Below are 11,379 nucleotides of genomic sequence, written 5' to 3'. Positions count from 1 at the left end.
AATAACTCTCAAGTGCACATTAACAATTACATAATGTATGTCATGTAGGCCCAAAATATTTTACAGAGTTTGTACGATTTGTAACTTAACATACTTCTTGTTTCCGTTCATGTAAACGACTTCTCCCTTCTCGAGATTAGAGAAGTCTTTCTCTATTCTTCAGTATTAGTTTTTCAGCGTTCAGTATTCCACGTGGTTATCAACAATATTCAGTATAGCACATAATTTAATCTTCTGCAACCTGAATTACTGCTACAGTTAACAAATGCGACAAATAATTCCGTAGTAGAAAAATCCTTCGTTTGAGTTACATTTTTCCTCACTGTGTAGTATATTAACTTGTAAAGCTCCCAGAAAGAAGAACTGAACGAGATAGTACCTGGAGTATTTATTTATTCATATTCTCTATTCATTTGTTTGACAATAAATATTTCTTTGGAATATTACCCTTTCCTGGCATCTGTCAGAATATAGCAGTTTTTAATCGGGAATTTGTACAGTAGTTTAAAACTTGATGCTTACTCTTGATATGTGGTATATACAGTATTAAAATGGCAATCGGTAGGAAGTAACCTCTTCGTTCCCACAGGGGGGAGGGGGATGTCTCGTGCATAGGACAGAAATATATTCTACTTATGATCTATTTATAATAGCTACTACTGAGTTGTATGGAATGAAGCTTTAAGTGATGGAAACATTTTCGTTTGAATGCAGCTAGTCCACCCAAGCTATCGTGGTCTTAGCTTTTGCAGGTGCCTTGGTCTTCTTTGATGTCTTCTTCTTGGGAAGCTCGTTATGGAATAACACCAGCTTAAGAATTCTGGATCTATAAGAAAAAATAAAATCGGTTATATATCTTTCAGTTGGAATTCTAAAAGCAAAATTTGGAATAATTTTCCTAATCTGTCTAAAATTAGAGAAGTGGCTGTGGCTCCGTACAGTGGTTGAGCTTAACATACGTTTGTGTGTAGCTACCTCGACCCGATTTTTCAAAGTGGATCTAAAACATTTAATGCATTAAAATGACAAACAATGCACCTGGGTGGGATTTGATTCCTTGATCGCAAATACGAGAGACGAGAGTCAGGACGCATGAATAACTGAATCGACCGTCAGTTACAATAAGTAGCTTAAAACTTTAAGGTGGAATAGCAAATATATAATAATATTAATACTGGTTATCTGTCACCATGTATCTCAGGAAGAGCAGCATTTACTTTCCAATGAAATACCTCCCCATATCCGTAGGATACAGTAGCCAGGAATGATATGCCCAAGGCAGTAAAGTCTTAAGCCCTTTCCTTGTTCAGATGTCATCTAAAAGCGAATGCAAATGATATTTCTTCAAAACAACTGTGGCAGAAAGCTCGTGTTGTAAAAATGGCGTGCCAGACGTCAACATAGAACAGAATGGCTTGTACCAGACGAACAATTCCTTCTCGCCACATGTAAGCCGCTTAGTAGCACTGAGGTGCAATTTTACACTAATCAAATTTATACTTTAATGTAATATTATTTAGTAAATTCTACTGAGTTATCAAGTATTTTCAACGAATATTGATATCCTAATAATCATTTCCTTTTGACTAGTGTTGTCTGTGAAATTCACACTGGTATCTTCCAAAGAGCTAGAATGGTATTCTCTAACTCTTTGGTATTTTCAGCTGTGTGGTCAACGGAATAGAAACTCGGCGTGGTCACACTCGCTTGTTCCTGTATCTGTCAGCTGTGAGCTCTGCTGTATCGTCGTTGCAGAAACAAAATCTCGTATGACACAGTGCTGTTCCTATCCTTAACTTTGGTCATACCTCACAGCCACATACGGATGTGCAGTCTACGGCTAACTTAACCCCATGGCACATCAGCTCTGGAGGGTCTTGGCCTACCAAACAACCGTGCTCAGCCCGAAGGCCTGCAGATTACGAGGTGTCGTGAGTCAGCACAACGAATCCTGTCGACCGTTATTCTTGACTTTCTATACCGGGATATGCAGGCTATCAAAACCATTTTCGTTGTGTTTTCATGTGCGTGTGAAGGAAAATGAACCTTACCGTACCATACTGTAGGAATGTATGTTTGAGTGACGTACTTACGCACTCCTGCAGTATAGTGTATTTAAGATTCACTTTCCTTTACACATTCGCATAGGAAAATGAATACAACGAACATTGTTATTATAGACTGCATGTACATACATATCTGGGGGGGGGCGTGGCAAGTCTTCAGGAAAACTAGGAATAGTATTGTGACATACGAGGTATTGTTTCTTCACCGATGATTATTCCCTTTTGTGCTGCGTGCGTTGAAGCTGGCACGCAAGGAGCATAATGTTCCCTTTCATAGCCAGTATTATAGGCCTACAAGGCTGGTGTATGTGCCGTGATTTGTATATGCAGCACTTTGTCGTGAAACTTTCTTTGGTTGGCGCTATTTGAAGCACATCGGGCGGTAATACGACTATGTTGATAGTTTTTGCTCAAACAGAGTGAAGTATAATTTGGAATATATATTGCTGTATTATGATAGAAAATTCTTGTATACTAAAAAAGGGGTAATTCGGTTGTCGAGAGTTTAGCGAAAAAACTAATGAAATTATAACAGTGGGAAGACTGATACCTAACGTAAAAGTTTTATATAAGGGAAAGGTTTGAGAATATTTCCCTTGTGTTATTGTGAACCAACATGAGAAAATTACTTCGCAAGTTAAAATGAGTTGTTGTAATAAATAACTTTTCCTGACATGCTTATTATTTTGTGGGGATCAGATGGTTTTGGTCAAAGAGGAAGTCAAAAATGTTTCTCTAATTCAACATGTCTGGCTATCATATTAGACCATGTATAATAACATACAATAAGTGCCATATAGGTAGATATTAAGTGCAGAGCTAGAAATAGAGTGGTACTGCCTAGAATTAAACCAGGAACATCATTTCCTTAGCAACTGCCAAAACTACTGAGTTAATATGAAGTTAGGCCACTTAGAGAAATACAGGAAAATGCATAACAACATATCGTTGCTGCCGGGACAAAACCTCCTACATGAAATATTTCAGCTTCAAACTTTGGCCGGTAAGGTTCTGTCATCTAAGGTGCAATATTGTGTGAATGTGGTCAAGGCATTCTCGGTTTTCATAATGTTAGTGCTGCGGGTCAGTATATCGCTAAAATATTATCACATAGGAGGTTTTGTCCCGGCAACGACGATATTCATTCGCGAGCGTTGGGGGGTAGATAATAATAATAATAATAATAATAATAATAATAATAATAATAATAATAATAATACCGAGCTCGATAACTGCAGTCGCTTAAGTGCGGCCAGTATCCAGTATTCGGGAGATAGTAGGTTCGAATCCCACTGTCGGCAGCCCTGAAAATGGTTTTCCGTGGTTTCCCATTTTCACACCAGGCAAATGCTGGGGCTGTACCTTAATTAAGGCCATGGCCGCTTCCTTCCCATTCCTAGCCCTTTTCTGTCCCATCGTCGCCATAAGACCTATCTGTGTCGGTGCGACGTAAAGCAACTAGCAAAAAAATAGCAATAATAATAATAATAATAATAATAATAATAATAATAATAATAATAATAATAATAAATAGTACAATAATAAGAAGAATAGCAATAATCTTAGCAAAGCCCTTGTACGACACGAAAACCCCGGAGTCATATGCTTCTATTTGTTTAGCTTACTTACTTCGGATGGGTTCGTGAAGATACTCAACTGGATCAGCAATTGGATGTTGATGTGGAGCGTCAACGTGCAGTGGTCAAGAAGATACCACAGCGCTTAATTGATGCAACATGCGTCGTATCCATGCGAAAGTTCCACTTCACAACACGGTGAAGGTGAGTGTTCACTAAAGGTAATTATGTAGAAATTTTAAATTTGCTGAGCAACTATATCACTATTCTTACCGTTAGAGAACGTTTGGAGTTGTCAACAACATTTAAAGGATATATCGAACTAGATTAAAAACGCATCGATAGCTAGTATCAGTTGCGTGTTGATAGAATCCATATGGATTGTGATTTTCATTGTCCAACTTTTGCAATTGTTACAGATGAAACTTAGGATATATGCAACAATAAAAAGCGAACAACTGTCCACTATTCTCAGATTCGTTTATCACCAGGGAGTACAGGTTCATAATGCGTTTGTCTCCTTCGTTACCATGAATGCGACAGATACTCTAGTGGTTTATTGGAGCATGTAATGGGTATAATCACTTCGTATCACAAAGAAACATTGGTTGCCCAGGCACACGACTGGAGAAACAAATGTCCTAGATAGCAAATCTCAAGAAGTTAACCCCAGAGCTCTCCCTGTTCATTTCGTCAACCATGCATTAATGTAATGTTATCTCCTAAGGATCTTCAAGTTCACAAATCCAACACACATGCTCTAACTCAATATTCCAAGAAGAAAATTTCACGGCATTCATGAACACTTTGGAATTTTCCTTTTAAAGTAGTAAATGCTAAGGAGAACCGTGAACTGCTGGGGGAATTTTTCAGTCTATACTAGACAACTCATTGGACTGGGAACTCAAGAACTGTAGTACTGCCGTGTGCATATTTGTCTTTCCTTTCAGAGTTTGAGACCAACTCCCTTCTTTGTATTTCATCAAAGGATTAATAGTGCATAAATATTTTGCACAACATTCTTCAAACGAAATATTTGGACATACAGTACTGTATTGTGCAGACAAGGTGAATGAAACAAAATATATTGTTCGAAATGATAGAGGGAGAGACCTAAAACATTATTGAATGAAGTTCGTAACAACGCATAATCCAAAGGAGGGCCCCAAAAGAGAGAACGCTTGGAAAGATATATCCTAAAACATATGAACCTATATATTCCGAAATAATGGAAGAAGTAACAAATGACATTATAGATAGTTTTGTAAACTTATTTTAAACGGTTTCTATTTCATTCCTTGTTCCGACCAAATTTCAAATTTATGGTCTACATTTCTCTAATTCTAACCTGAATGCGCTTAAGGTAAATCAGAACGCAGTACCTGATATAGTTCGGCTCAAAAATGAACTGACAGTCCTACAGTCAATGGAGGAGTTTCGTGAACAAAGCCTTCATAAACTGGCAACACACAGAAATAACTCCACACAATGTTTGTTGAATAGTACAATTTTACTTGCATTGGCCGTACCAACCACATCTGAATCTGCCCAGAAGTCATTTCCTGCACAAAATCGAATGAAGTAATTCTAAATATCAACACAAGGTAAGGCTTCTAATAATTCAGAGAACTTACTACTCATTACACTTTTTTGCAGGCAATATTATGCTTAGTGATTAGGGCCACCATAAGCATTATGCACAGAGTGGTCGAACGTCACGGGAAGACACTCAATGTGATGTTAACAACGTGTTGCTCCTCCACGATCTCTCAAAACGGCAGCCATTCGGCGACGCATCGACTCGAAAAGGTGTTGGAATCGTTAACGACGAATCTGGATCCACGCCTCTTGCACTGCTACCTACAATAGTTCTTGTGTAGTTGGTGCGCGGTTCATGGAGCGTACACCAGTATCAGCAGTGTCCCATAATTGCTCGATTGGATAAAGTTTGGTAGATTTGAAGAGTCAATCTATGGTCGTAACTTCACTGGAGTTCTCCTCCAACCACCTGCGTGCCACCACAGAGCGGTGACATGGGGCATTGTCCTGTTGAAAATTTGCATCTCTATCAGGATACTCTAGGGCCAGAAAGGGATGCAAATGATCTGAAGGAATGTCCACATAATTTTCCTGTGTCAGGGCTCCCTGCAACCGGACAATGGTGCATCATTGCGACCGTGAGAACGTCGCCCAAACCAGAACTAAGCCACCTCCTACCTGAACACAACCTTCTTGACACGCAGGTTCCACAGATTCCCCGGACGTACGCCACACTCTCATGCCCCCATTATCTCGATACAACTGGAACCGCGATTCATCAGACCATACCACACGCCGCCATTGTTCCATGGTCCATTGCCGAAGTTCGCGGGCCCATGCACGTCGTTGAGCTCTGTGTCGAGGTGTCAGCAAAGGGACACGAATTGGTCATCGGCTGATGAAGCCTTTGGGGTTAAGTTGCCTCCTTATGCTCCTGGTATAAATGGGTTCCTGGCTGCCAACTTTCAACTGGGCGATGATCTGACTTACAGTAGCCCTTCGAGCGTCCAGTATGGTTCTGCGATTGCGACGTGATGCCCGTTCATTTAACACATGTGGTCTTCCCGTGCGGCGGTTTACGCCGGTGGTATCATTCTCTTTGCGATATTGAAGATCCACCCTCCACACTATTGACTCGGAAACCCGAATTCGGACGTAATCTCTGCAATGCTATGACCCATGCGCGTGCGCCGATGATCATCCCACGTTCATAGTCGGTTAACATGCAACGTGTTGTCATCTTCACGGTACTGGTGACTGTTACCGACCGCTCAGCTACGCCACAGCTGGCCGCAACCCTCAGGGGTTATACATGGCATGTAGCTTTTTTTTTTTTTTTTGCAAGTTGCTTTACGTCGCACCGACACAGATAGGTATTACTGCGACGATGGGACAGGAAAGGGCTAGGAGTAGGAAGGAAGCGGCCGTGGCCTTAATCAAGGTACAGCCCCAGCATTTGCCTGGTGTGAAATTGGGAAACCACGGAAAACCTTTTTCAGGGCTGCCGACAGTGGGGTTCGAACCTACTATCTCCCGAATACTGGATACTGGCCGCACTTAAGCGACTGCAGCTACCGAGCTCGGTAGCATGTAGCTTAGCAATGAAGTTTGTTAAGAACATCTTGAACTATAGTATTAATATTATAGCTCGTTTTCGGTGGAGAGGACAATCTCTACGCCGAGAGGGATATGACTATATTCAGGATCTTTTTTAGCTCGATTCGTAGCACCACATAGAGCACGGCACGTCTGGCGCAATGACACTCCGTCGCTAGCCGGTATAATACACGCTTTACCTCCCCACTACTCACGGCAATTCACACTTTTAGAAATCTATTTCTAGTGAAACTATTATTCTAAAACCTACGTGGCATTACATTTGATGTTCAAAATGTTGTCCATCAGCTGTCAAATACGCCTGACACCTCGTAAATACTTTTGCAGACACTCGGCCAAACTCAGCCCGTGTGATGTTCGAAATGACTTGTGTAATGTTCTCTTGTAGTTCTTCTCTTGTGTGAGGGTTGATCACATACACTTTTCCCTTCAGCATTCCCCAGAGGTAATAATCATAGGGATTTACATCACGAGATCTAAGGCGATAATTAACCACACGATCTTCAAAAACTTCCCGTATTACCCCCATAAACCAAATAGCAGTGTGTGCCGTCGCATTAACTTGCATAAAGTAACCATTACTCCTTTCTTCTTCCGTCAGCTCTTGCAAGGATTGTCTGAGTATGAGGTCTATATATCGATCAGTATTTATTGTTTCACGGAAAAATATAGGCCCTATAATTCTTCCAACAGTTTTTCCGCACCAAACTCCTACCTTCGTATCATGAAGTGGACGGACATGCAGCTGATGGAATTTCTGAACACCAGTATCGATTGCCATGCTTCATCACTTTAAAATAAAAGTGCTGGGTCAACATACCCATCGTGAACTGACTGAAGCATACAGTTACAATACCGAAACCTAGGGAAAGTGTCAGGTCCTGTTAAATATTCGGCAGGGGTGGGTTTGTACGGTATTGCTTTTAACAGTTTTGTTGCTTTTTAGTCAAAAGATAATGACACATTAGCTGGTACGGAGAGACGCGACAGGGATATTGTTGGAGTTCTTTACAAAAGAGCTTCTATTTCATCAAGCATTTCCTCTGTTAAAACGGCTCGTCTCCTGCGTGATTTCTTGTTAAGAATGGACCCGGTGGTGCGGTACTTCTTTACTAATTTACGTACAATACTGCTATGGGTAGGGAGGATGCCACGAAATTTGCGAATGAATCGAAAGCGGCACTCTGTGTAAGAAGAATGTTTCGCATAGCACAACACAATGAATACACGCTGTTCTACTGTATACATCCCTCCTTAAACACACGATTACTTTAATATTCCTTCAGAAAGGACGTTATTTTAAAGCGAACACATTTAACAGGCTACCAATATCACAGATGCTAAACTAAACTGTTGCTGTGAAGCAATGGTTATCGCTACCGAACTGCATTAGATCATCTTAGCCGGTCATGAAGCAATATATCTCTCGGAAAATGAGTCACCGGGCCCCGCTGTCGCCTTCCGCATTTGTTCCCCTGACACACGAAACGAGTTAAAAAGACCCTGTATTAATTCGGCTCTTGTGGTAAAGACGGAAAGAGGTAATATTGTTGAATGCATAGTGTTATATTTTGTAAGGATTACCCCTAACATATAACTCTGGCTATTATTACAAACTACTAGCATTACTTTAACCGCACGAATTTCTGTGAAAATCCGGGTGTCTTGAATAACTTTTTGTTGAAATTTACATTGTGAGGTGCTTAAGTGTTTTAGTAGATATAAATGAGAATATGACGCTAGTTGAATATGACAGCATTATAATAAGATTAAATTAACCATTATTGAATGATTTTAATGGGGCAAGTGATGCCTGTGTATTTTCGTCTTTGAGCAGCATATGACTTCGCCTTACTGGAGGGAATTTTATTTGCACTGCATTGCATTCTGTTTTTAATTTCGAATGCATCCTATGAATTAGTTTCAGAAGTTTCGAGGAAATTTAAAAACCTTGTGATATACTAGTTTGTGGGTCTTAAATTTCATGCAGCTAATTACAGCTAGGTTATATATCCAATTGCGTATTTGTCATTCTACTACGCAATCAATACCTGAACGCTATAGTACCTCTGAAATGTAGTCGGCTCTGTAACGCATTTGATTAGGTGTTCGGCTCTTGTGGTAAAGACGGAAAGAGGGAATATTGTTGAATGCATAGTGTTATATTTTGTAAGGATTACCCCTAACATATAACTCTGGCTATTATTACAAACTACTAGCATTACTTTAACCGCACGAATTTCTGTGAAAATCCGGGTGTCTTGAATAACTTTTTGTTGAAATTTACATTGTGAGATGTCGTCTGAGTATATCTAGTTGTGGAGGAAACTGATAAAAATGTGACTATTTGTAAAACAAAGATCAATTTAAACCATAATTTTACATAACTTGCACCTAATTTCATTTGACTTACCTATAGAAATACAAGAGCTCCGCAAAGAACACCATAATAGAAGCCACGATTCCATACTGAAGAACCAGGAGTGCAGGATAAAAGTCCATTATACCGACGCTGACGAACCCACTCACCCTGTTCTCGCAGACTGGTTTCTGAGGCAGCCATACTCTAGCCAGGCGATTGAAGATGCCGACCTCGCGTTGCCAACGCACTCTAAAAGACGAAATGAGGTGTATTACTAATAACAATAAACATAAAACAGCACAGTTGATGAAGGAATTGAAGGTCCAAATGCAAGAAACGCCTAAGTCCACATTCTCAGCTTCGGTTTTTACTTTACTTCTAATATTAAGGGCTCGTGATTTGTAGGATAACGTTCATTTCCATTTTTGTTGTAAGTAGGGACGTCCTACTTGAACTAGAGTATTAAAATTGTAGCTCTTTTTCAGTGGAGAGGTTTACACTATACGTCGAGGGGGATATGACTAGACAGTGTGATTCAGTCGCCCCTTCCAATGTAGTTGTATGCAACCCGTATTATTAATTCCGTCCTGAAAACATCTTACCTGCCGGTATGCTCAGAGAACACAACCAGTTATCGTGGTATTTACCGCCTCACCATGCTAGGACGCTGTAATATTTCACTCGCCTTAAACAATGGAAGACATGCGTGTGCCTTCTACAGTATGCCTAGATCATATGGACCTCATACGCCGGCGAAACACTAAATTGTTATTGTGACCGAAGTGAATATAACACATGCTGTAAGCCACAGACTGCGCGGTAGTGAACCGTAGCGTAGTTGTTGAAGGCGCGGCTGAGAGTGCTTACGCGTGATGTGGGGGGTACGAGCCCGGGCGAAGATCCCTTCTTTTTGAAATATTCGTTTATTACCTACCGCATGTAATGTAATTTAAGTACCCGCTTTCACGCAAATTTTTTCTGAATGAATGCGTTTGTGGCCCTAAGAATGGCCGATTAGTCAGCAGGCCTGACACATACGGACAGGAAATAATAGTATCACAACTGCCCTGACAATATATTATTACAGCAAATGCTCGGTGTGATGACCGTTTTGGTTTATGCACATATGCGCTGAAGCATTCCAGGGGTCATTGCTCGGGAGACGCCCGTGATAAGTTGCCAGAGCTGGTCGGGGTTTAACGGCACTTGAGTGTAAACGACGTTCTTCAAATGCCCCCACAAGAAGAAGTCTAACGGTGTTAAATCTGGTGAACAGGCGGCCCAAGAAACAGGGCCTTCTGTCCTAACCATTTTTCAGACAATTCCTCGTTCAGATGATTACGAAAGGATAAAGTCGAATGTGGCGAAGCTCCATCCGGTTGCAATCACATCGTCAATCTATCGTGCAAGGGCACATCTTCCAGCAGCAGTGGGAGTTACAGACTCAGAAAGTGCAGGTAGCGTGGGCCCGTCCAATGGCCCTCAAAGGAATAAGGTCAAATCAGGCGATACACCAAGATTCCACACCACACATTCACTCGCCATCGTACTTGATGGGCCGTCTGTCGCACCCATTGACGATTGTCCGGACTCAAATAGTACATGTTGTGGCGATTGACGTTCCCATTATTGTGGAAGCGCGATTCGTCCGAGAAAAAGATGTGCGATACGAATGGTGCATCATTGTCCAGCCTGCCTAATAGCCACGGACAGAACTCCATTTGAGTTTCGAAATCCCGCCCATGGGACTCTTTGTGAAGCTCAAGATGGTATGGGTGAAATTTATGTTAATGTCATCGCCCGACGAACGGCTGGATGGTGTTCACCTGTTGTGCAGTCGCCCTTGTACTGATGTGTGGATTACTACGAGCTGCCTCCGGAACGGCCTCTTCTGTTTCAGCCGATGTAATGGGCCTATCGCGGACTGGTGGCTGCTTGGAAATTACGCCTTTTGTCCTTAGGCATCTTTCAACACGGCGGAATGTCCTAGCAGCTGGGTGTCGCATGTAGGGATAAGGTTCCTGGTACAGACGTATTGCATCGCACGGATTTTGTCTTTCTTCCCCGTAAATGAGGATCATGTCAATGCATTCCTCTGTGGAAAACATGCCGAATGATTTTTTTCTATTTCCTTTACGTCGCACCGACACAGATATGTCTTATGGCGACGATGGGATGGGGAAAGCCTAGGAATGGGAAGGAAGCGGCCGTGGCCTTA

The 11,379-nt window shown here is 41.3% G+C and overlaps 1 protein-coding gene across 1 annotated transcript in view; it reads right to left on the bottom strand.

Moving 5' to 3' along the window:
- Positions 1 to 714: 714 nt before the first annotated feature.
- LOC136863762 (ionotropic receptor 75a) overlaps positions 715 to 11,379 on the bottom strand; it is a 72,573-nt gene continuing 61,908 nt past the window's right edge. The window contains exons 6-7 of the mRNA XM_068226075.1: positions 9,213 to 9,410; positions 715 to 826 (exon numbers count right to left, since the gene is read on the bottom strand). Coding sequence (XP_068082176.1) covers positions 715 to 826; positions 9,213 to 9,410 — 310 coding nt within the window. The remainder of the gene's footprint in view (positions 827 to 9,212; positions 9,411 to 11,379) is intronic.

This window comes from Anabrus simplex, chromosome 2, assembly GCF_040414725.1.
Source record: "Anabrus simplex isolate iqAnaSimp1 chromosome 2, ASM4041472v1, whole genome shotgun sequence".
Lineage (NCBI taxonomy): Eukaryota > Metazoa > Arthropoda > Insecta > Orthoptera > Tettigoniidae > Anabrus > Anabrus simplex.
The sequence above is the reverse complement of the archived record's forward strand: the minus strand, read 5'-3'. Positions and strand labels throughout refer to the sequence as shown.